Below are 27,159 nucleotides of genomic sequence, written 5' to 3'. Positions count from 1 at the left end.
ATGAGAAAATAAGTTACTGTGGCAAGAGTTCCATAGATACATCAGCCAAAACTGGAAGAAAGTCCCCTAGCTGTGTTCTCCATCTGCCTATTAAGCAGTAGCCATAAATCTAGAAAGATCCCAAGTCATGTACCTGCTCTTTTAGGGGAGTATCATTTTTCAAGAATTATCACCACAAATGAAAAAGAGAGATTTCTTCTGCACAGTGAGCCAACTAGGGTTGCTAGGGTTCAATTTGAGACTATTTCATCCTATTCAAATCTATATAGTCTGAGGACCTCAGTTTAAGACTTCACTGCATCTCCAGCTTGGTTCAGAATGGAGATATGTAATTGGGTACTGATGGTATCTCACTGTGAATTGATGGACAACCTCTGCTAGTGTCTTCATTTAGATGTAAACCAGGTGAAGTGATAGAATAGAACTTGGAAGAACTCCAGAAATAAGGATCCACAAGGATGATTTCTTCTTACCCACCAAGAACTGGTACCAGTCACTCAAGCAGAAGTGAAACAATTGAAACACTGCACCATCAAGCCTCAACTCTTTTAGTTAGTTGAGGAATTACCATGAGCAATGATATTAAAAATCACTGAGAGATCTAAAAGTACTAAGGGGTGCCATCCATGTCCAAACAGAGGTCATCTACCAAAGAAATTGATGCTTTTTCTGTGCCATGACCATGTCTAAATCTTATTAAAATGGGTCTAGACACTCTACTTCCTCAACAGTGCTCTGTAGTTGACAATAGACCATTATCGTTCTATTAGTATTCCATTCTGGGCATTATAATATTCATTTCAATTTATTGTAGACAATGATTTCACATACAGTATTTATTTATTTATTTATTTATGAGACTTATATACCGCTTTAAGTGCAAGCACTCTCTAAGCGGTGTACACCAGTAAGCAATGTATATACATATTTACATTGCCCCCAACAATCTGGGTCCTCATTTTACCTCATTATTCCTATTCCATGACTATTCAGGCATTACAACAATGAAGATGATAATGATGATGGCAACAACAGTGATGATAAAGATTTTCTCTCAGAAGAAGTCATTACACTGTTGCTTTGATTTGCTCTTTAGTTAAAATAATAAGTGTATGGAGATTCTCAGTCATCCAGGTCAAAGATGCCTTTTCAAACGGCAACTAGACTTTTGTTTTTTCTTGAAAATGTTTTGCTTCTCATCCAAGAAGCTTCTTCAGTTCTGACTGAATAGTGGAGGATAGACTGCGAGGAATGTAAATCCTTCCATCCTCCACCATTCAGTCAGAACTGAAGAAGCTTCTTGGATGAGAAGTGGAATGTCTTAAAGGAAAAAAAATCCAGTTGCCTTTTGAAAAAGCACCTTTGGGTCATTAAAATAGTAAGAGACCACTGAAAGTGATATATTTTTAAATGACCTTTAGTTGGGTAAGTCTTAGTTAGGAGTCACTAGCTACTCTTGGCTATAAATAACAGTCATTCTAATCCAATATTCCCGAAAGACCCTTAGATAGAAAGGTTTTCTATAAGGTATTATTTTTTAAAGTTCACTTTTTTGCCTATCCATCTATTACATAGCAGGATAAACTGCTGCTTCAGAGTCCTATCACTCTTAATATCTCCAAAGTAACTGCTTTGTTCAAATTGTCATTTTGAATATGACATAAGGAAATTATTAATCACAGTGGAGGCAATTATATTAATTACATTGACTTAATTGAATAACAAAATAAAATTTAAGTGCAAATAAGTGACTATTACTGCTTGCCTTGTTGTCAGCTTCCTCTGACCAAAATTTGGGAATGCAATGCCCAAATTTAGTGAGTCCTCATTCCTGAAGCAATTGTGCAGTCTGATATAGTACATGATTGGTTGCAAGATTTGGAGGTTACCTTCAAATGAGTGTTTCAGCAATGTGCCTTCCGAGTCTCACAACCCTTTCATGCAAATCATTTCCACCACTTCCTCGTTTCTTCTGGCTTCTGTTTCACAGTTTCAAAGTATGTTTACAGCACAAGTTTTTGAGGGTAGAATGCACACAGCTGCCACATGAACGTACGATAAAATCATGCCACACAGCAAGTTATTTTCACATGGCAAGCTGTTTGTGTGCAGTGATGCAACGTGCAGATCAGCCAAGCTTGAAACCACTAGATCTTTTTTAAAAAAGAGCTTGAAGTAAGCAGAATATACTTCATTAGGCTGGCAGAAGAGAGAAAAAGATTATTGTTGAGATTTGTTGGTAACAATATTGCCAGAGACAGAGACAGTTGTGAACTCATACATTTCAGTGAACATTTTTTTGTTTTGGAATATTTATTCTGGTTGGTTAATCACGAGAGCTGTCCTAGAATGAAATATTTTAGTTACTTTGAGGCTAGCACTATATCACACATAAATAAACATTTTACTAATACTCTGGTGGGGAATTTTTTAAAAAGGAAAAAGAAAAAATGTGTCAAGATTTTGAGTAGAGGCATAATTTGAGTGGATGAGCAAAAATAATAATAAAAAGTTCTTTAACAAATTTCTGCTTCTATTGGGTCATTTTTTAGAATGAGATGGGTAGCGTATACATTTAATTAATAGTAATGTAATAATATTGAACCAGACCAAATTTGCCTCCAGCAAATAATACTTCAGGGAAATCGTGGATAAATATTTGTAGTCTAAATTGGTAATGCCACACATGAGGTTTTTTTTAACATCACCCATGGGTGCATAATAAAAATTTGCAGAGTTATAGTAGGCAAGGTACACAGGAGGAGATACGAAAGTTCCTATCATTTTTGCATTTGTATCACCAATATTCTAGACTTTGAGTGGGGAATCTGTGGCTCTCCATGAATAATGTACGAAGCATAGGAAATGTTGATAACCATATCTAGATGGTCACAGATAACATCAACTCTGATTAAGACCTGGTGACAATTAAAAAAACTTAATTGTGGGGCAAAGTCTTATTCAATAATGCCAAACTGATTTTCTTACAATATTACCTTTTTCTCTAGGCTAGATATTTATTTAGATGATCTCGAGATGTCTTAAATCAGTGGTTCTCAGCCTGTGGTCCGCAGACCCTGAGGGACCATGATGTGATCACCGGGGGTCTGTGAATGCTTGAAGAAATGTTATGATTTTTGTTGTTGTTACTTGCGAAGTTGTGTCCGACCCATCGCGACCCCATGGACAATGATTTAAAATCTTCAATTAAGTTTTGATGGTCTGTGGCCATAGTCCATGGCCAAAAAAAGTATTTAAAGGGGGACTGTGGTGAAGAAAAGGTTGAGAACCACTGTTTTAAATGACAGCTCTCATGATCCCTAACAATTGGCCTTGCTATCTTAACCTTATTGAAGTTATTTTAATGTCTCTCAGTTTCCCTGCTATAATCAACTCAGCAATTACATATTTGTTGTTTTACCTCATTATTTTTTGTAAAGTCTTCCTCCTGAACTCCCTTATGTGGAGTTCCAAATCTCTACCTAGACTTTCAAGATTTGTGGTGTGATAATGTTGTGCCTTACCACAAGTTCTTTACATGTGCCCATGCTTCCCAAAACAAAGAAAAAATACCCCTCCTTCTAAAACAAAGGACTTTCCTTTTTCAGAAGATAGCTTATAGAGAAAAATGTGATGTGGTTATCTCTCCACCCTCTGACTTTATTACTGCAAAGGAAATTGTCTGCAAGCAAAGAAACAAATAAAATCCAAATAGGTGAGTGTACATGCAGTGTCAAGAAAAAATATTTTAAAAAGAGATTGATGCATAAGCATAGCTTCAAAAAGATTTGATTTTCATCATTTATTGTTGTATAAGCCCAACTATTGTAGTTGACCTTGCTGTATGTTATTATCCCAGAAAAAACAAAATGAAACAAGAGTAATAAACTTTGTAAGATCTTGAAAAATGGTAAGGCTGCAGTTAAAAATGATATAACAAGAATTAAGAATTTATTTTTAAGATTAAAATATGGCTACTATTTGCTTATAGAGTGACTCTACAACTTCTTTCATACATGTGTATGCTTCTGCACCTGATAAATAGAAGAATGTCATTCTCTTATACAAAAGGAAATATAACAGACAGGAATGCAAAAATGATAAGAGAAGTTAGCTTATTAAATATACTTGGGAATATGTTATATAACCTTCTATTTCAAAGAGTAGAAGAGGTGACAGCAACATTTGGGAAGTATATTTTGGTTTTTAGCTAGGAAGGGATATGAAAAGCAGATTTTTGCTTCTTAAGCATATTATTGAGAAATGTATGGATGTGAGACTTTAATAATAATTTGGCTGATTCAGAGAGCGTGTATATAAATGGAATAGACTTGACTTATTAAAACATTTGCGAGGATCCTCAAGGCACAGATTTGCTTTATCTTTGAAATACAGCCCTGAAGCACATGGAGAGTCCTGATGAACAAACAGCAGCTTGAACCTGCTTGGGTTCAGCTTTGTCTCATTCAGCTTCCGAAAACTGAAACAGAACTTTAACTGCCATCACAAAGATCCTTTCTCATATATAAATTACCAGCTGGGGTCAATAATACTATTTCTAGTTTGTAATCTACCCAACTTTTCTCATTTCATTCTTTTTTTTTTTCACAGAAAATTAAAATATTTTGATTGATAGTCTAAGAATCTCTCCCCTTGGAATTATTCCTAATAAAAGAAATAGGCTTTTACTCATTCCAGTCTCGTTTGACTTACAGGTGCTTTCTTTATATGGTGTACATACTTAGAACTACAGGTTGTCTGAGTGTATACCCAGGTGGATTTCCACAATTGAACTATGTTGCTTGTTTTCTAAACCACTTCTGCAATTGTGACTGTGCCATGAGGTGCTTTTTAAACTTCTCCAGTTTCAGAAGTTTCTGAACTTCTAAACTTCACAGAAGGGTAATGTCTGGTTTATTCTATTCTGAACTTTCTCTGATGCCTGCTGTATAGGCATATTTTTATGTATCCAAGTCTAAAAAAATGAATGAATATTCTTCTTTGAAAATAACTGATCTGTATCTACAACATTGCTTCTGTATCATTCACTGAAATACTTCTGAGCCAAAATAATTAAATATTGGGTTGAAACAATAACAGAATTAATGGAACTTTGGTTGCCCTTGAAGCATGTGAACCAAAATGTATCAGAAAGGGGCGTTGTCTTACCGGAACGCCTTTTCTCAGCATGATGATGGAGAATCCATGGATGGGTTGTCTTAATCTATCTGCTCCAAGTCTGAAATTTAGTACTGCCCCCTCTGTGCCAACTGCACCCCAGTTTCAGGCTAAGGCGATACTCAGACTTTAGTCCGACGTGTCTGATCAATATGGGAACCAGGCCAACTAACCTTATGGGAGGGAGTGGATTCTCCATCATCATGCTGAGAAAAGGCGTTTAGGTAAGACAACGCCTCTTTCTCCAGCATGATAGGATGGAGAACCCACGGATGGGACATACCAAAGCCCTGTGTCCCTAGGGTGGGGAATTAGATTGGGCCTGGGTCCCATCCAACATTAATGCGTGTTCTAGAACCTTGTGGCCAAATGAAGCCGTAGAAGAGGCATATATATCCATCTTGTAGTGACGGACAAAGGAAGAGGGCGATGCCCATGTTGCTGCTCTACAAATTTCCTCTATGGAGGCCTGGGTAGACCAGGCAGCTGTAGTAGCTGCGCCCCGGGTGGAATGGGCCGTGATATGCCTAGGAGCTTGCAGTGACTGAGTCTGGTATGCCAGAGAAATACAAGCTCTAATCCACCTACCTATTGTGGGTGAAGAAACCTTCTGTCCTAGTGACGAAGGGTGAAAGAACACAAACAGAGCCTCTGTTTTGCAGAAGGATGAGGTTCTCTGTATATAACAATATAAAGCCCTGCGCACATCCAATTTGTTCCACTGAACCTCTATGTCATTAGATGGGTTAGGACAGAAGTCCGGCAAAACTATTTCCTGAGATCTATGATACAAGGAATTAACCTTGGGCACGAAGGAGGGGTCTAGCCTAAGGGTTACCCTGTCCTTATGGAAAGTACACAGGTCCTTCCTCACTGAAAGAGCAGCCAGTTCAGAGATCCTTCTGGCTGAAGTTACAGCAACAAGAAATGCCACCTTCATCAATAACTGTTTGAACAAACAAGTGTCAATAGGTTCAAAGGGTGGCGAAACAAGAGCCTGTAAAACCTGATGAAGATCCCACGAGGGGTATCTATGTACAGTTGGTGGTCTGGCGTTGTTAGCTCCCTTTAGGAAGGAGCGTATCATAGGGTGATGTATTAAGGATTCATTGCCACAGGAAATAACTGTGGCAAGTGCTGCTACCTGCCTGCGGATGGTGCTTGTGGAAAGCCCCTTGTCTAGACCATCCATCAGGAACTCCAAGATAACTGGCACTGAAACCGCCAAAAGGTCAATTTTGTGAACCGAACACCAATTACAGAAGCTTTTCCACGTGGCATCGTATATTCTATTTGTCGAGGGTCTCCTGGATTGCTGAATCATAGCTATGACCCTCGATGAATATGAGTCTCGGCCTGAGGCCTGCCTCTCAAGTGCCAGACGGTTAACTGGAGCCATTGAGGGTCCGGATGGCGTAGTTCCCCCTGAATGAGGGAGATGCGATTTGCTGGGATCCTCCATGGAGGGGATGCGGAGAGCTCCATCAGATCGGCGAACCAAGAGCGTCTTGGCCAATGCGGCGCAACCAGGAGGACCTCTGCTCGTTCGCAAAGGATCTTCCTGATCGTGTAGGAAGAAGCAGCAGGGGAGGGAAGGCATAGAGCAGTTCCCTGGGCCAGGGACTGCGGAGCACATCTGTTCCCTCCGCTGATGGAGACGGGAACCCGGAAAGGAATCTGGGAAGTTGTGAGTTGGTTGGGGAGGCAAAAAGGTCTAAGGTTGGGGAACCAAACCTGTCCACGATCTCTCTGAACACCTTCAGATCCAGCTGCCATTCGGAATGGTCCACGGTGGCTCTGCTCAGTGAGTCCGCCTGCTGGTTGGTCACTCCAGATATGTGCTCCGCCCTGATGGAGGCAAGGTTCAGTTCCGCCCAGGACCCCAGCAATTTGGCCTCCTGCATGAGAGGCCTGGACCTTTTCCCCCCTTGTCTGTTGACATGGGCCTTGGCTGTAATGTTGTTGGTTAAAATCAGGACATGTTGGCCCTGTACTATATCACTGAATCTCTTTAGGGCCATATGTATGGCTTTGAGTTCCAGCCAGTTTATATTGTTCTTTAGATCCTGCTTGGACCACCGACCTTGAGCCCAGTGTGTGTGGAGGTGTGCCCCCCACCCAAACAGGCTTGCATCTGTGGTAATCCTGTCTGGTTCTTTGAATTCTGCTCCCCGTGACAGAGCCGGACAGTCCCACCATCGAAGGGAGTTCAACACCGACCATGGAACTCGGACCTTCTGGTGGGATGTGCTGGTGTGAAGTCTCTGAAATGGAAGGAGAAGCCACTGTAATTCTCTGGCATGGAGACATGCCCATGGCACAATTTGTGCACAGGACACCATCTTCCCCAGTAGCTGTGATAGGGAGGCCAAAGTGACTACTTTGTCCCTTCGGATCCAACGTACAAGAGTATGAATAGAGTTCTGTCGGTCCTGAGATAGGTAGACCGTACAATTGTCTGTGTCTATAACAGCGCCCAAATGGGGGAGCCGGGTTGTTGGTATGGTATGACTTTTCTGGAAATTAACAGAAAACCCGTGCTCGTGAAAGACCCTGATGGCTAGGGAGAGGTCTGACTGAGCGTTTTGGAATGATGAGGACTGAATTAGTATGTCATCTAAATAGCATTGAATTCTGATTGGAATTTGTCTGAGGTGGGCTGCGAGCACTGCCAGTACCTTTGTAAATACTCTTGGTGCCGATGAGAGGCCAAATGGTAGGGCTCTGTACAGGTAGTGGCGTTGGGCATAACTGAATCTGAGGAATTTGCGGTGGTCAGGAAAAATAGGAATGTGCAAATATGCCTCAGTCAGGTCTATTGAGGTAAGAAAGTCACCTTGCCTGATGCTGGCCAGGATTGATTGAAGTGATTGCATCTTAAACTTCTTGTACCTCAAGTAAAGGTTTAGACCCTTCAAGTCTAAGATTGCCCTCCAGCCCCCCAAAGTCTTAGGGATGATGAAGAGGTTTGAGTAAAACCCTCGTCCTTCTTGGTCTTGTGGTACTGGTTCAATTGCTTGTATTTGCAATAAATGAGCTATGGCCTCTGACATAAAATCAGCTCTGGACCTGCTCGTTGGAATAGGGCAAGAGCGGAATTTGTCAGGTGGTTGAGAACAAAATTCTAGTCTCAGACCTTGGGTGACAGTGTCTAACACCCATGCATCTGTAGAGGTGGCTGCCCAAGTGCTGGAATAAAGGGCCAGCCGACCTCCTATGGGAGGTGAGACTGCAAGATCACTTGCCTCGTTTAAAGGAACGGCCCCCCGCGCCTCAAAAGGGCCGCTTGGCCTGGATCTGTGATCTGCTTCTGTATGCTGAACGATCTTGCTGTCATTCTTGTATCTGAAAGGAATAGCGAGATGCCTGGGCCCAGTCCCAGGATGGAGCTGGCCGAAAGGGCTGCCTCCTGTAATTGCTCTGTGACATGCTGTTCCCGAGTGTTTATCTCCTTTCTTTGATGAGTTAACCAGAGTTTTACATTTGTCCTTACCTTCAGTTAAGTATGGTTCTAGTGTCTTACCAAAGAGATGTCCACCTGTGTAAGGTTTAGAGGCCAGACGCCACTTGATCTTGGTGTCTGCTCGCCAATTCCTGAGCCAAAGGAGCCTTCGTGCTGAGATGTCTGCAGCGATGGTCCGGGCAGCGTATCTAGCCGTGTACAGAGAAGCGTCGGCTAGGTACTGGGACGTAGCCACTAACTTACCCAGTTTTTGGTGAGCTTTGAGCTGGTCCGAGGGATCATGTCCTGGAGCTCACGTAACCAAAGGACTGAAGCCCTGGCGAAGAAGGCCATGGATGTTGCCGCCTTTGTTGCCCAGGCTGATGCCAGATGGGAGCTACGCAATGCAGAGTCAATCTTTTTATCCTCCGCCCTAAGTGCCTCATTTATATCCCCAGGAATGTTAGCATTGGGAAACAATGAGTTCAATGGCTCATCAATCTCAGGAGTCTCCAATAGGGAGGTCAGAGAAGGGGCAACATTGAATAATGTCTTCTCTATGGCACCAGGACTTGAGAGGGATCCTAAATTCTCCCATTGTTTTTGAACCATATTGAGAAAAAGGGAAGGGCAGGGGATATGGTTCTGAGAGACTGAGGGCTCGGTATATATGGCGTGGGGACCCTTGGATGTTGTAGGTGGGGTCTCCTGCTTTTGAGGGAGGTTTGCAGTTGTGCAGGCCTTGATTAGCAGGGAATTAAAAAGTGAATGGTCAAAGAGACCGACAGGAGAGGTGGGGTCAGATGAAGTGATATCTTCGTCCTCTGACATAATCAGTCCCGATGGTTCAGCCCCTGTTGATTCTAGATCTGATGAAGGTTCATCCATGATACCTGGAGACTGGGGATGATACATGGATTGTGGGGGTGGCTGTTGGGCATTGGAAGCCATGAATTGAGCCACAGCCTGGGCTATCATGGACTGAAGGTAGTCCGGATTTAGAGTCTGGTTCTCAGGGGGGCGAAGCCCTGCTGCAGTGGGGGTGAATGTGGCCTGAGGGCCCAAATTAAGGGTATCCTGGCTAGTCAAGCCTGTCCCTGGACCGCTCTTGTGGCTGATTCTGGTTGGGAAATTCCCCTGGGGGGAGACCAGGCCCCTGGGGCTGAGGCACAATGTGAGGAAAGGGGTTCAAAAATGGACCTTCCCGTTGTGCCTGTCTGACCTGGGGAAGCTGCCCTCTGTGGATTAGTGGTTTCCCTGCTTGACTTGGTTCACATGGAATTATTCTTTCCATTTGCCTCAGTAGGATGTTTCCTCTTGGCCGGCTCGTTGGTAGACTTTTCTGCCATGATGAATCTGCTTTAGGCTCAACCTCAGCAAAAATGCCCCCCCCCTCAGCGTTATACTTACTAAGGGAGCCCAGCAGAGATGATCCAGCCCGGTGAGGGGGATGGGCAATGGGGGATTGGTAGGCAGTGCATCCTTCCGGAACGAGCTTGACCCCCCCCCAATCCGATCTGCCTGTGAAAGGTTCGTCAATTTTAGAGGCCTTTGCCTCAACGTCAAAAACTGCCTTCTGGAATGTTCCTGCAGGCAGTCTGGGTCTCAAAATGGCGGCCGGGAGGTGATTCAAAATGGCGGCCGCAGCTCTGCGCACCAAAAACGGCCGTTGGAAGGAAGGCCTGTGAGGCCTGAGGCCTAAGCTGCGATGAGCCCTCGTTCCAGGGAATCGCCTGGGCTCCTAGCGCAGTGGAGGGTGTTTGAATAGTCAGCTGGGAGGCGCTGAGACTGGCCTAGGCCCAATAAGGCCTTCAGGCCTCGGAAAGTTAGTTCGTCATCGATACCCTCTCTTTTGCCTTACGATGATCTGCAGAGGCCGAGGGACCTAAAAAGGCTCCCTCCAGGCCTGGCGACCTTAGTCGCCGCTTGCGGAGCCCCCCAGTTGATCAACGAGGCTTACCCTTGCCTCTGGAGCCGTGGGCAGTCAGCGCGTCAAAAACGAGTCCTCCGACGAACAGCTGACAGTGGGGGAATCGACCAGGCGGCGGCTGAAGTTTCGGAGCTTCCGGAGCTGCAGTCAGTTATAAAAGTCAGACTAGAGCTTGGCTCTGTTAGCAGCAATTCAAGGAAGCTCTCAGAAGAGGTGAGGAAAAAAAGGTCTATGGATGCCCAGCCTGTCAGCCCGGCCGGGCAGTCAGGTGAGGATGATTCCAATCGCTAGAAATCTTCTTTATATTTATTTATTTATTTATTTAATTTTATTTATATGCCGCCCAATCCCAAAGGACTCAGGGCGGCATACAAAATTAATTAATGAAATCAATTAAATAATGAAAAATGAGGAGTTAGAGCTAGGCTAACAGAAGAAGAAAAAGGGAAAATACAGTCTTCTGCTCCAGGAGCGAAGAAAAAACGCATCTTAGAGCAAAGAGACTAAGTCTAAAACTGGGGTGCAGTTGGCACAGAGGGGGCGGTACTAAATTTCAGACTTAGTCTAATTGGAGCAGATAGATTAAGACAACCCATCCGTGGGTTCTCCATCCAATCATGCTGGAGAATGAATCAATTACAGATAGCAAATAATACTCTATGTGGCATAAGTATGACTACAACTGGTAACCCAGTTGATAACTTCTCTGGCTTACAACTCCATCTACTTTGTATTCTGTATGCTGTATGCATGCATGATATACATATGTAGTTAGTTGTAAAATGCATGGCCAGTTCTTCTTTGACATGGTATGACTTGTTTTTCTGTGGCAGTCAATCATTTGTGTTTTGCCTTCAATCTTGTGATGAAAAGGGAAGTAGTCACACTCCTAGACATTAGCATTAATTTGCTTTTGAAATTTTAATCAGATAGTATGCATATAATATGATTTATAAAATGGAAATTCTATACATGATTAGCAATCAAAGTATTGTCTTTATCTTGTGATACATGTGAAATTTTAGGAGTATTTCCTGTTGCAATACATTATATACACATGCATTTACTAGTAAAATCTCTCCCAGTTCATCTGGTGATTGCTGGATAAATGGGACCAATTCCCATATTTGCATTAGCAAAATTTTTGACCACATCATCATTGTTGTTGTTGTTGTTGTTGTTGTTATTATTATTATTATTATTATTATTATTATTATTATTATTACTACTACTACTACTACTACTACTACTACTACTACTACTACTGTTGTTGTTGTTGTTGTCTTTTTCACTTTCACTGGTTTCTATTGTCCTCTGGTGCTGGGTTTGCAGTAGAACAGGAGAAGATGCCAATGACACATCTAGAATTTTGAGTGTATGTCTAGGGTGCACATTCTCCAGCATGATTGGATGGAGAACCCACAGATGGGTTGTCTTAATCTATCTGCTCCAATTAGACTAAGTCTGAAATTTAGTACCGCCCCCTCTGTGCCAACTGCACCCCAGTTTTAGACTTAGTCTCTTTGCTCTAAGACGCGTTTTTTCTTCGCTCCTGGAGCAGAAGACTGTGTATTCCTATTTTATTTCATCCCAACCTGTAGCCTAGCAGGCTGACAGGCTGACAAAACCTCCCTTTGGGGGGGGGGAACTTTCCCTTTCTCCCTTTGAGAGCCTTTCAGCTTCACAATCAGCTTGAAAATTGGATTCCCAGAAGCAAGAGAAATCTCCTACCAGGGGCCGTTCCTCTGCATCAGAGGCTCCATTCTTCTAACCAGAGCCTGGAGGCCTTAGAGGCAGGGGTAAGCTTGCCAATTGACTGGGGGGCTCCGCAAAGGACGACGAGGCTCATCAGGCCTGGAGGGAGCCTTTTCTAGGTCCCTCGGCCTCAGCAGACCGCCCCAGCAGCAGGAGAAAGTTTTTGCCACCGATCCAATTTTCAGAGCCTGGAGGCCTTACTAGGCCTTGGCCTGCCTCAGCCTCTCTCAGCTCACCTAATTGTAATCCATTCGCTGCGTTAGGAGCCCAAGCGATTCCTCGGAACGAGGGCTCATCGCAGCTTAGGCCACAGGCCTCAAGGCCTTCTTCTTCTAATGGCCTTTTTTTTTTGGAATCCATTCGCTGCGTTAGGAGCCCAAGCGATTCCTTGGAACGAGGGCTCATCGCAGCTTAGGCCTCAGGCCTCAAGGCCTTCTTCTAACTGCCGTTTTTTGGGCGCGAACTCTGCAGCCGCCATTTTGAATTGACTCACGGTGGCCATTTTGTGTGTGACTGAGGCCCAGACTGCCTGGAGTTTCTCCTGAAGGCAGTGTTCATCACCGGTGACAGAGGCTTCGAGACTACAGCGTTGAACCGGGGAGGGCCTGTTCGCTCCCAAGGGACGCAGTGCCCATTAATTCCCCGCCCACCCCCCTCAAGGGCTGAATCATCTCTGCAGGCTCCCTTGGTGAGTTACAGCGCTGAGGGGGGGCGTTTTGCCAAGGTTGAGCCCAGAGCAACTCATCATGGCAGAGAAAATCAGCGAGCCGGCCAAGAGGAAACGCCAAACAGAGGCAAGTGGAAAGAACACCACCAAGCGAGCCCGGCCAAGCAGGGAGCCACAGAGGGAGGAGGAGTCCCAAAGACTGAGAGCGGCCTCCCCAGATCTGACAGGCACGATGGGAAGGTCCATTTTTGAACCCCTTTCCTCACATTGTGTCTCAGCCCAGGGGCCTGGTCTTCCCCCAGGGGAATTCCCCAATTAGATTTAACCACAAGAGTGGACCCAGGGAGGGGCACAACCAACCAGGACATGGGCAGTCACCACTCCCCAGGATCCCAGGCCACTGCAGCAGGGCTTCGCCCTCCTGAGAACCAGGCCTTGAACCTGGACCTCCTTCAGTCCACGATAGCCCAGGCTGTGGCTCAGTTTATGGCCTCCAACACCCCACAGCCACCCCCCCAGGCCACGTATCATCCACAATCTCCAGATTTGATGGAGGATCCCTCATCGGATTTGGAATCTACAGGGGCTGAACAATCTGGCCTGATTTTGTTTGAGGACGAGGGCATCACTCCCTCTGACCCCACCCCTCCTGTCGGTCTCTTTGACCATTCATTCTTTAATTCCCTGCTACTCAGGGCCTGCACTACTGCAAACCTCCCCCAAGAACAGGAGACCCCACCTACAACGTCCAAGGGTCCCCACGCCATATACACCGAGCCCTCAGTCTCGCAGAACAATATTCCCTGCCCTCCCCTTTTTCTGAATATAGTTCAAGAACAATGGGAGAACTTAGGATCCTTCTTAAGCCCCGGTGCAGTAGAGGGAACATTATTCAATGTTGCTCGTTCTCTGGCCTCCCTATTGGAGATTCCTGAGATTGATGAGCCTTGAACTCATTGTTTCCCAATGCTAACATCCCTGGGGACATAAATGAGGCACTTAGGGCGGAGGATAAAAAGATTGACTCCGCATTGTGTAGTTCCCATCTGGCATCAGCCTGGACAACAAAGGCGGCAACGTCCATGGCCTTCTTCGCCAGGGCTTCAGCCCTTGGGTTACGTGAGCTCCAGGACAGGATCCCTCCGGACCAGCTCAGAGCTCACCAAAATCTGGGTAAGTTAGTGGCTACATCCCAGTACCTAGCCGACGCTTCTCTGCACATGGCTAGATACACTGCCAGACCATCGCTGCAGACATCTCAGCACGAAGGCTCCTTTGGCCCAGGAATTGGTGAGCAGACACCAAGACCAAGTGGCGTCTGGCCTCTAAACCTTACACAGGTGGACATCTCTTTGGTAAGGCACTAGAACCATACTTAACTGAAGGTAAGGACAAACGTAAAACTCTGGTTAACTCATGTCACAGAGCAGTTACAGGAGGCTGCCTTTCGACCAGCTCCATCCTGGGACTGTGCCCAGGCATCCCTCTATTCATTTCAGAGACAAGAAAGACAGCAGGATCGTTCAGCATGCAGAAGCAGACCACAGATCCAGGCCAAGCGGCCCCTTCAAGGCCGAGGGGCCATTCCTCTAAACGAGGCAAGTGATCTCACAGTCTCACTTCCCATAGGAAGCCAGCTGGCCCCTTATTCCAGCACTTGGGCAGTCACCACTACAGATGCTGGCTGGCCCCTTATTCCAGCACTTGGACAGCCATCACTACAGATGCATGGGTATTAGACACTGTCACGCAAGGTTTGAGACTAGAATTTTGTTCTCAACCACCTGACAAATTCCGCTCTTGCCCTATCCCAACGAGCAGGTCCAGGGCTGACTTTATGTCAGAGGCCATAGCTCATTTATTACAAATACGAGCAATTGAACCAGTACACAAGACCAAGAAGGACGAAGGTTTTACTCAAACCTCTTCGTCATCCCTAAGACTTGGGGGGCTGGAGGGCAATCTTAGACTTGAAAGATCTAAACCTTACTTGAGGTATAAGAAGTTTAAGATGCAACCACTTCAATCAATCCTGGCCAGCATCAGGCAAGGTGACTTTCTTACCTCAATAGACCTAACTGAGACATGTTTCCTAACCACCGCAAATTCCTCAGATTCAGCTATGCCCACTACCAGTACAGAACCCTACCCGAGGGTATTTACAAGGTACTGGCAGTGCTCGCAGCCCACTTAGACAAATTCCAATCAGAATTCAATGCTATTTAGATGACATACTAATTCAGTCATCATCATTCCGAAACGCTCAGTCAGACCTCGCCCTAGCCATCAAGGTCTTTCAGGAGCACGGGTTTTCTGTTAATTTCCAGAAAAGTCATACAACAACCCGGCTCCTCCATTTGGGCGCTGTTATAGACACGGACAATTGTATGGTCTACTATTTCAGGACCGAAGGAACTCTATTCAGACTCTTGTACGTCGGATCCAAAGGGCCAGAGTAGTCACATTGGCCTCCCTATCACAGCTACTGGGGAAGACGATGTCCTGCGTGCAAATTGTGCCATGGGCACGCCTCCACGCCAGAGAATTACATGGCTTCTCCTTCCATTTCAGAGACTTGAACTCCCTTCAATGGTGGGACTCCCCGGTGCTGTCACGGGGAGCAGTATTAGAACCAGACAGGATTACCATTACCACAGATGCAAGCCTGTTTGGGTGGGGGGCACACCTCCACACGCACTGGGCTCAAGGTCGGTGGTCCAAACAGGACCTAAAGAACAATATAAACTGGCTGGAACTCAGAGCCATACATATGGCCCTAAAGGGATTCACCGATATAGTACAGGGCCAACATGTCCTGATTTTAACCGACAACATTACAGCCAAGGCCCACGTCAACAGACAAGGGGGGACAAGGTCCAGGCCTCTCATGCAGGAGGCCAAATTGCTGGGGTCCTGGGCGGAACTGAATCTTGCCTCCATCAGGGCGGAGCACATATCCGGAGTGACCAACCAGCAGGCGGACTCACTGAACTGAGCAACCATGGACCATTCCGAATGGCAGCTGGATCCGAAGGTGTTCAGAGAGATCGTGGACAGGTTTGGTTCCCCAACCTTAGACCTTTTGCCTCCCCCACCAACTCACAACTTCCCAGATTCCTTTCCGGGTTCCCACCTCCATCAGCGGAGGGAACAGATGCGCTCCGCAGTCCCTGGCCCAGGGAACTGCTCTATGCCTTCCCTCCTCTGCTGTTTCTTCCTGCCACGATCAGGAAGATCCTTCGCGAACGAGCAGAGGTCCTCCTGGTTGTGCCGCATTGGCCGAGACGCTCTTGGTCGCCGACCTGATGGAGCTCTCCGCATCATCTCCATGGAGGATCCCAGCAAATTGCATCTCCCACATTCAGGGGGAACTACGCCATCCGGACCCTCAATGACTCCAGTTAACCATCTGGCACTTGAGAGGCAGGCCTTAGGCTGAGACTCATATTCATCAAGGGTCATAGCTATGATTCAGCAATCCAGGCGACCCTTGACGAATAGAATATACGATGCCACATGGAGAGACTCCTGTAATTGGTGTTCGGTTCACAAAATTGACCTTTTGGCGGTTTCAGTGCCAATTATCTTGGAGTTCCTGAGGGATGGTCTAGACAAAGGGCTTTCCACAAGCACCATCCGCAGGCAGGTAGCAGCACTTGCCACAGTTATTTCCTGTGGCAATGAATCCTTAATACATCACCCTATGATACGCTCCTTCCTAAAGGAAGCTAACAACGCCAGACCACCAACTGTACATAGATACCCCTCGTGGGATCTTCATCAGGTTTATAGGCTCTTGTTTCTCACCCTTTGAACCATTGACACTGGTTTGTTTAAAGAGTTATCGATGAAGGTGGAATTTCTTGTTGCTGTAACTTCAGCGAGAAGGATATCTGAACTGGCTACTCTTCAGTGAGGAAGGACCTGTGTACGTTCCATAAGGACAGGGTAACCCTTAGGCTAGGCCCCTCCTTCGTGCCTAAGGTCAAGTCCTTGTATCCTAGATCTCAGGAAATAGTTTTGCCGGACTTCTGTCCTAACCCATTTAATGACATAGAGGTTCAGTGGAACAAATTGGATGTGCGCAGAGCTTATATTGTTATATACAGAGAACCTCATCTTTCCACAGAACAGAGGCTCTGTTTGTGTCTTATCACCCTTCATCACTAGGTCAGAAGGTTTCTTCAACCACAATACGCAGGTGGATTAGAGTTTGTATTTCTCTGGCATACCAGTCTCAGTCACTGCGAGATCCCAGGCATATCACAGCCCATTCAACCGGGGCACAGCTACTACAGCTGCCTGGTCTACTCAGGCCTCCGTAGAGGGAATTTGTAGAGCAGCAACATGGGCATCGCCCTCTTCCTTTGTCTGTCACTACAAGAGGGATGTATATGCATCTTCTACGGCTTCATTTGGCCGCAAGGTTCTAGAACACGCATTAACGTTGGATGGGACCCAGGCCCAATCTAATTCCCCACCCTAGGGACACAGGGCTTTGGTATGTCCCATCCGTGGGTTCTCCATCCAATCATGCTGGAGAAAGGGGCGTTGTCTTACCTGAACGCCTTTTCTCAGCATGATGATGGAGAATCCACTCCCTCCCATTAGGTCAGTTGGCCTGGTTCCCATATTTTTCAGACGCGTCGGACTAAAGTCTGAGTATCGCCTTAGCCTAAAACTGGGGTGCAGTTGGCACAGAGGGGGCGGTACTAAATTTCAGACTTAGTCTAATTGGAGCAGATAGATTAAGACAACCCATCCGTGGATTCTCCATCATCATGCTGAGAAAAGGCGTTCAGGTAAGACAACGCCCCTTTCTCAAGACAACTACTATGATGAATTTATCCAGGTATAAAACGATATGTATATCAGAATTCAAAGTAGCCTCTACCATCCTATTAGAACGTTTGTGGAGCAAAAGGCATTCTTGTAAATAAATATAATGTAAAAAACTGTTGTCTTGCAACATGCCTACTTCCTATTTTTTATTTTATTTTAGTCCAGTAAAATGGGGAGGGTAGTATCTGAGAGCACTAAAGAAGTATTTGGGGCTACACTGATGTCCATGGACAATGGTACCTAATGGAACGCACCCACTAAATGCACATAGTCTGAAGCTATCCTCAGAAAATCTTCTTAAAATATCCATTTAATCTGAAATCCAAAGGCAGAGCAGAAGAGTGAGAGGCTTTTTAAAAAGCAGCTTCATGGTTTTGTCATGATTATCCTTGTCTTACTTCTGGGGCCAGAACTGGGTCCTTCTGTTACCTCATTTATATAGTATTTTTAATAAAAAAAATATTTCATTTAAATTTCCTTCTTTCCTCCCTCCCTTCTTTCCATAGTTTACATCTTTATAATCTATATTACTATTTTATTATATTTTGTTAATGTTATTGATCTGTTGCAGTGCTACTTATGCAATGTACAAATGCTTGGCAAATTTAATTTTGAGGTACTTAATAGATATACTGAATAAATTTAGTAGCAAAAGCAGTAGACTGCCTAGTTACTTTAGTAAATATCTTTAGAAAGAGATATGCAACTGTCTTTAGAAAGGTGTACATGACATGTGAGAAAGAAGAAGCCACATCTAAGTTTTCTTTCACATTGTCACTGACCTTTTTTCTATATTTTTCTATTTTATAGGGTACAAATTTAAGCTGTGAGATACATCTTTCAAATTTCCAAGAACAAAGAAATCAAATACAGAAAATGATTAAAAACGTGTCACTGGATGATGCAACAATGGACATGCTTAAGAATCCTGATATTATGATCATCTTACCAATTGTGTATTCACTAGTTGTTATTATCAGTATCCCTGGAAATATTTTCTCCCTCTGGATTCTCTTCTTTCATATCAAACCCAAAACAACATCAATTCTTCTCATGATTAACCTTAGCCTAACAGATCTTGCATTGACCTCCTGTCTTCCCCTTCAGATTATATACCACGTGAAGAAGAACCACTGGTCTTACAGCAAACAGCTGTGCAGCTACGTCACAATAATGTTTTATTCAAACATGTATTCGTCCATATTGACTATGACCTTCATCAGCTTTGAGCGCTATTTGGGGGTGGTATACCCACTGACCTCCCAGAAATGGAGAAAAAAGAGATATGCAATTGCTACCTGTATTGTAATGTGGTTTTTTGTATTATTCGCCTTGTGGCCCCTTGCCTCAACTAACCTGACTTACGAAGTAAAAGAACTGAACATTACAACCTGTTTTGATGTCCTTCAGTGGAATATGTTTTCCAGTATTTCTGCATGGGGAGCTTTCCTCCTGCTGCCCCTTTTTTTCTTTTTTTTGCTTCCATTCACAGTTACCGTTGCTTGCTACACTGCCATTATTTGGAAGCTTATTCAAGCTTCTCACAAATATGGCAATGGACAGAAGACACGGTCGGTCTACTTGGCTATAATAGTGCTCTTGGTTTTCATCGTTTGTTTTGCACCCAACAACTTTATCCTATTGGTACACATCATCAGCCGTCTCACAGAGAGAAAGGGTTACTATCATATTTACAAACTCACTTTGTGCCTTAGCTGTCTCAACAACTGCATAGATCCATTCATTTACTACTTTGCATCCAAAGAGTTTTATCAGAAGTCCATGCAAGTAGTAGGACGGAAGGTGCTACTGAGTGACAATTCGGAGACTAGAAGGGAAAGTGTATTATCTACCAGGACATCAGCGAGATTTCTATCAAGTGGACATAAGGATGGGTTGGGTGTGCTTAGAACATGTTTGCAAAGGCATGAAAGTGTTTTTTAATACTAATGCTCAAAGGTGAAGCAATTATTCATTCTATTTCTTGAAACAAGTAAAGAATGGTTATATCAAACAACTACTGTATAAGCAAGATTGGGGAACTCTATTCAATACCAGGCAAAATTCTTGTCTTCAGATATGGCAATATCATACCTATTGTAATATGTAGCAACAAATAAAATGTAAAAGAACATTACCATGCCACAAATCTCTTCCTATGGCAGCATTCAGCAATGACTGTGAGTCAGGTTCAAGTTGTATGCTTAAAAGAAGTTACAATCTTTTGAATTGAATTTAATTATCTGCCCAATATTTATTTGGGATTTCCTGGGTCTTTTATGGTTAATTGATATCCACTTGAGAATTGTTGTCCACCACTGATCTGTTTGTTTGTTATACAAAATAGCTAGCCAATTGTCATTTCCTTCATTATGACATATATCATTATCAATTGGTGGGTCCATTTTTTTTATTCTATAAATGTATTTTTACTTATGTCAGTAAAGTTCCCACCACCATTCTTTTTCTCCAATGTACCAATTGCAATTATCATAATTAAATATATTTCAGGGATTTATTTACAGAGTCATTTTCATGTATAGTCTATTGAAGAGAAGGATTAGGAGGACATGATAGCTATCTTCCAGTACTTAGGGGTTATCACAGAGTAGATGTCATTGATTTATTCTCCAAAGCACCAAGCATTGTCTTATTTTTCAAGGCAGGACAAGAAGTAATGGGTGGAAGTTTGTTAAAGACAGATCCCACCTAAAAGTAGGGAGAAATTTTCTGACAATAAGAACAATTAATCAGTGGAACAGCTTGCCTCATGGAGTTGTGGGTTCTCCATCATTGGAGGTTTTCAAAAGTAGACTGGACAACCATTTGACCTGGATGGTATAGGATCTCCTGCCTTGAGCAGTGGGTTGGGTCTAGAAGATCTCTGAGTTGCCCTCCAGCCCTAAAATTCTATGTTTTATGTCTTGCTATATTGAGCATTTGCCTATTCCATATTTTTTTGCATAATGTTCACCGTCTATACTGCTTTTGCATTTATCACCCAGATTTTGCAACTATGTGCCAACACTGATAGTATACACTGATTAAACAATTTTGAAGTAGATGAATGTGTTGCTTTTGAATTTAGGATGAGATTGTCCAAATGCTCTGCAACCTAGTTTGTCTGGTTCAAAATTTCCTCTATTATATCACTTTCACTACATCTATCTTTTGACCAAGATAGATGTAGCAGTTGACCTTCTCTGGTTCACAATTTTTAATTTGTATTGATAAAATTTGGGAATTGTTGAACATGACCTTCAATGTTGGACTGTATTGCTTTCAACACATACTGTGAAATTAATCTGATTTGAAATGATTTCTTATAGAAATATTAAGTTTATTCTGTACATTTTATGTTCTATTAAGGAAAAAATAAATACAGTGTTTCATTTAAAAGCTTGGATGGTAAAATTTTCAAATATGACTATGTCAAGGCATTACTAAACTTGAGCCATTAATATATTCTATTAATAAATTACTTTTTTTCTTTCATTTGACTCTGTTAGGTTGAAAAAAAAATCATCCAGTTTTCAGTACTGATTTTTAGCACTGTAGGATCTGAGAAGAAAAGAATATGGGCTATGTTTCAGGAAATTTTATCTTGCATATTAAATTTGGGGCTATGTGTCTATTGGGATTTATTTATTGGGATAACTAAAACGGTTTCACTTTCAATGACATTATCATATTCTTGGAAATTTGATTGACAGAGTCAGAAAGAGGAAAAAGGAGGATCCTGTAATCTCATAATACCCAACTGTATAAAATATAGATTCTTCCTATGCAGCAATCCTATAGAACTGCAGTCCCATAACTACATTATAGGAAAGTGCACTAATGAATTCATACAATCTATTATCAAATAAATATATGTGAATTTAATTGTTGCATTATTTTTTAAAAATTAAATCAGTAAACTAAGAGCTGAATTTTTTTTCCTAGGAGTGAATTTTATATTTCTTTAACTATAGAAGCTGCTTACAAGATATGTTAAACCTGAATGTGGTACTTTTTTAGGCATTTGGTTTTGTAACTGTACAGTGCTGGAATATTCTCTTCATTTCCTCCTTTCATTTTGATATTCAGTATACTGTACAGTATTCCATCTATTAAAAAGAAGATAGTGACATACATTATGCTCTACTGTATATAACGAAAAACATTTCTAGAATGTATGCAGAATTTTAAATTCTATAGTACAAACATCTGAAAGTTTCAAGAAAAATATGTAGCAGACTAAAAGCTTCTCAAAAGGAAGAAATTTGTTAATTTGTTACATATTGTATTTATATATCAAAAATGGAACTTGTCTCATTGGTTTTTTAAATAAACATTACTTTAAAAAATATTGGAATACATGTGCTCTCAGATTAAGGAGATTATGAATTAGTAATCTCCTACGAAGGAGATTATTAAGAATTATAACAGAAGATGAGTAGAAGACATGTTAGCAAGACAATAGTAGGTTAAACTTATATGAGCATCCATTTCTACTTCCCACAAAAACAATTTTCCAGCATTTATGTAGGCATCCCAACACTGAGACAAAAAAATAATCACTATATCTAATTTCATATAGCAAAGTAGAATTAAAGCTACATTTACAAATTGTCAGACCCTCAATGTATTTCTTTCTTATGCTCTGATTTTTGGATTCTGCCATTCTACTGGGGAAGGCTAGGGGTCTTCTGCAATGTACTTCCTTTGCTTTGTTCTATCCTCTTTCAAGTATCTTACTTTGGGGTGTAAAAGGAATGTGCTTCCAACCATCTGCCTTATCTCCAGGTGGATGGGAAGATGCCACAGAGAAACTGACAGCCTTGAGAATAGAGCCTTATCAGTTCTTTCCCACAACAACTTAGCACATATGGATTTATTCAATTCAAACTGGCTGGATGGACATTTGGGTTGGGGTTTGAAAGGGCTCTTTTAATGTAATGTTTTTCATGGGAAATCCTCAGATCCTGCCTTACTATCCTGCTACCAATACCTTCCAATAAAAGTTCCTGTTGAGACAATGCAAGTTTCAAGAGTTCTGTTTTCTTGGGAGAATTAATTGAAGCAGGTCCCTACATTAGGCAGAATCTGCAAAATGGTCAATTGGAGGGAGGAAAACATCTACCATGTGGACAGTGCACATGATGTCTAACCACGGCAGTGAAAGGGAACAGAGCAAGCGCTGGGTAGACCCCCACCCCAAAAGCTTGCTCCAGCGACAGCTCCCCTGACTCTGTGGGCTCAGGGAATGAGGCGGCAACTGGGGACACCCTCTCAAAGCCGAGGTGGTCAATCAGCATTGGGAAGAAGGAGGACTGGGAAGGAAGGTCCCAGAAAGTGACCATCAACAGCTGCAGCCGCAAGCCAGGCTGGAGATATGAAATGAAGTGTTCGCTCAACCTTAGTGAAGAAGAGGACAAAAGGCCGACCTGAGCTGATCACTTCCTTAAGTAAGGCATAAACGTGATGGTGGAGGCCTTCAAAAACCTTAATGAGGAAGAGGCAGATGCCTGCCAAGACAAGGTCAAGGAAAGGTTGGAGGAAGAACCTGGAAGGGGGAGAGCAAACCCTCCAACCCAGGAACCTCTACCAATGCTGCAGATACTGCAAAAGCCACAACCACAGTGACACCCCAGCTCAAACTACACCAGCCGGTGGTGATGGGTGCAGAGCCCAAAGGAGCAAGGCTCACCGTCCTGAGTGCAAGACTCCCCCCTTGGCATGAAATATGATGAGGACCCCCAGCAATTGGGGTTCTTCCTGGGCCACATCATGACCTATAAGCAGGAGTATGGCCAAGAGCTCCCTAGTGAGGGCGCCCAGTCAGGGTCGTCACCCTAGCCCTTAAAGGTGCAGCAGCTTGGTGGAAGGTGCAGCAGCTTGGCACAATGCCAAGGCACCCAAGCTTCAAAACTTCAACCGACTCAGGGCAGCACTGAGATGGTGGTTTGAAGATCCCTTGGCCAATCAGAAAGCCAGGGATCTCATTAAGACTGTCAGATAGAGCCGACAACCCATGGCCGAATACACTGAAGAATTCCAAGATCTGGCTTGCCATCTCAACTGATCAGAGGATATCCTAGTGAGCTGTTTCAAGGACAGGCTGAATGATGAACATGCCTGTATTGGCCAAGGATCCCCTGCCTACCTCCACAACTAGTGCATCCTGGCCGAGAAAGCAGAGATCGACCAACCCCGAAATCAACACCATTTCGGTAGAGCATGGAAATGTTCCCCACTGAAGAGGCAATGAGAGGCGACGAAAAGCCCACAGTGACCCTGCACTCAACTGCCAGCTTTAAATGCAGCAAAGAAGGCCATCGAGATGCAGAGTGTCATTCAAAGACTCCGATGAGAAAAGAAGACCGGCCTGGGGGGGAAACTGTTAAAAACCCCCAGCACCCAAGAGCGATGGTGATGAAAAGTGCTGAGGTCATGGAGATCCAATCGACTGAGAAATCGGGAGGGGAAACTCTGAACCCACTGGGGAAGGGTCCAGAGATGTGCAACTGTCAACACTGCAAATATTGTATATTCTTGCTGTGACAATATGCAGAACTTTCTGGTATATTTGGGGTTAATACAGAGCAGAAGGGGGTGGGGGCAAAGCCCGGGAAAGAAAGAGGAAGGAAACCTTTGACCTTCATACTAATTGGATAATGTGATATATGATAGCTAATTTAGGGAGGGAGCAAGCTGATAATTTAACTGCTCAGAGGAAGAGAACTTAGATCTTAGCATAAAGCCTCTGTTATGCCTATGCCAACATTTTGTAACAATAAATGACTTTTAGGAAAATCAGTGCCTGGAAGTTCTTTGAAGTGTTTCATTAGCCGGAACCATAACAACATGCTAAGAAGAATCTGGCAGATTTCCCAGCTGAGAGCAAAGACTTTAAAAGCAGAACGGACAGATAACAAAGTTGCGGGTGAGTCCCTGGAAAGATTTCAAAATTCAGAGATGAAACCCAGAAATCAATTCCTATAGAGAGAAGCCTACAGCCCTTCCATTGCAGATGTTCCTGCCAGGGACTCCAGTCCTGAAGAGAGTGGGAATCCCAGTCTGAATCTCCTGCATCAATGAGGAGATTGGGTTCCCCAGCAGGCGGCTGATCCATGTCCTCTGAACTTGCCACAGCTAATAGAGGCCTTGCAATGCCTTGGGGTGGTACAGAAGCCAGGAGATCAGCAGCTGGTGGGAGAAGGCCACAGCAAGGAGATTGGCCATAGCCCCCAAATGTGCAACTCCTGAGCATAAATCTGCAGCCAGGATGGAGCCAACAGCAACTGGGGGGGCCACAAGAACAGTGGGGAACCCAGCAACCGTTGCACCAGCGGCCACAGTGGTGCCAACAGCAACAGCCTGTAATTGCACCACCTTTCAGAGCAACCTTTGATGGGGACCCAGAGAAGCTGTTTTTTTTTCTGAACCAAGTGCGTTCTCATATGAATCGCTGGGCCTATCTCTACCCGGAACCAGGGGCAATGATCGATGTCATTGTGTCCAACCTAGAGGGAGAAGCATCTGAATGGCTGAACAATCTATATCGCGAGCAAGCCCCAGAATTGGAAGATCCCCACCTTTTTCTCTTAAGTCTGAGAGAACGATTTGAGGACCCATCCATTGGCCTCAAAGCAGCAGGACAAATTCACAAAATAAAACAAGCCGGGATGTCTGCTCTGGAGTACGTACGAGAGTTCTGCAAGATAGCAGGCCAAACAGAGGGGTGGTCCGAACAATCCCCAATTCAATACTTGAGGGATTAGACGATCACCTCTCTCAGGCCTGCATCTATCGAGAAGTACCTGATTGGCTACAGGAGTGGTACCAGACAGCCGTGAAGCTAGATGTTAAGCTCTTGTGCTATAAGAAGCCTCCCCCACATGAACTCGAGCAGCAACCAGAGTTACCCGGACAGCAATCACCACCACGAAACATAACCCTTAACATATGTTTTTGTTTACTTTACAGGATCTGTCCTTCTTGTAATGGGGGCCGGATGTCAATGCTGCAAATATTGTATATTCTTGCTTTGACAATATGCAGAACTGTCTGGTATATTTGGGGTTAATACAGAGCAGAAGGGGGTGGGGGCAAAGCCCGGGAAAGAAAGAGGAAGGAAACCTTTGACCTTCACACTAATTGGATAATGTGATATATGACAGCTAACTTAGGGAGGGAACAAGCTGATAATTTAACTGCTCAGAGGAAGAGAACTTAGATCTTAGCATAAAGCCTTCATTATGTCTGTGCCGACATTTTGTAACAATAAATGACTTTTAGGGAAATCAATGCCTGGAAGTTCTTTAAAGTGTTTCATTAGCCGGAACCATAACAGCAACAGTGACTCTGATGACAAACCCTTGGTAAGTGGACCCATTGCACCAATTACCAGACCCATAGAACTGCTAATCCCAGGGATGAAGAAGAAGAAGGTGGCCCTGAAGGCCTTACTGGACTCAGGCTGCACCAGATGTTTAATAAGCTTAACCCTGGTGAGGAATTGGGGGATTCCTGTAAGGAGGCTAAAGAAGCCAATTTCATTCGGTCAATTACACGGGTCTATCGCAGGGGGCATCCTGGCCACCCTCGCCATGGTGCCCATGAAATTAACCCTGGGGGACTATACTGAGACTTTGACTTTTATAGTGATGCCTGGAGTGGAATGGGCCCCTAATCCTAGGACTGGTGTGGTTAAAAAAATGGAACCCGTGGGTGAACTGGAGAATGGGAGATTTGAGATTTCCAAAAGGGAAACCCCATTCACCCGATAGTCACCACAGCCCCAAAGGTAAGCTTGAATGTGAAGTGGTAGTAGCACTCAGTGATCAGAAATTAGAAGGCATACCCCAGGAGTGCCAGGACCCAGCTGAGATTGTTAGCGAGAAGGGCTTTGATGAATTACCCCCACACACATCAACAAATAGCTGTGCTATTGAGATTGTCCCCAGAACTAAGTTTCCAAAACCCAAGCTGTATTCGATGACCTGCTGAGAGTTAGAAGAACTGAGCAAATTCATAGATAAGAATTTGACGTGTGGTTTCATTTAACTGGCCAGAGTGCAAATGGCCGCTCTGGTGCTATTTTGAGAAAAAAAGATGGGTCTCTTTGTCTCTGCATGGATTATAGATGTTGAATGTCGTGTGTGGACAATGTCTACCCCTTACTGCTCATGAAAGACATGCTAGCCCAGTGGTGGCGAAGCTATGTTACGGGTGCCAGAGGCGGCACTCAGAGCCCTCTCTATGGGCAGTCCTAGGCCTTCAGTTGGGTTTTATAAAACCTTTTCACTTTAGGCCTCCGCCACCGTGTGCAAAAAAAAAAAAGGTTCAATCAGTCAATTT

General features: G+C 43.9%; 1 protein-coding gene across 5 annotated transcripts in view; it reads left to right on the top strand.

Moving 5' to 3' along the window:
- Positions 1 to 22,795, top strand: part of P2RY8 (P2Y receptor family member 8) — an 80,597-nt gene extending 57,802 nt beyond the window's left edge. For 3 of the 5 annotated variants that reach the window (XM_039320249.1, XM_039320247.1, XM_039320248.1), the window contains exon 2: positions 18,625 to 22,795. In XM_039320249.1, coding sequence (XP_039176183.1) covers positions 18,691 to 19,758 — 1,068 coding nt within the window. In that variant the 5' untranslated portion in view covers positions 18,625 to 18,690 and the 3' untranslated portion in view covers positions 19,759 to 22,795. Of the gene's footprint in view, positions 1 to 3,694; positions 3,716 to 4,881; positions 4,903 to 18,624 lie in introns of those variants that run through there. The other 2 variants (XM_039320252.1, XM_039320251.1) reach the window with 2 other exon arrangements.
- Positions 22,796 to 27,159: the final 4,364 nt, after the last annotated feature.

The sequence above is a fragment of the Crotalus tigris genome, unplaced genomic scaffold (assembly GCF_016545835.1).
Source record: "Crotalus tigris isolate CLP2741 ecotype Arizona unplaced genomic scaffold, ASM1654583v1 scf7180000023627.613776, whole genome shotgun sequence".
In the NCBI taxonomy this organism is placed as follows: domain Eukaryota; kingdom Metazoa; phylum Chordata; class Lepidosauria; order Squamata; family Viperidae; genus Crotalus; species Crotalus tigris.
This window is presented reverse-complemented; position numbering and strand designations above follow the sequence as displayed.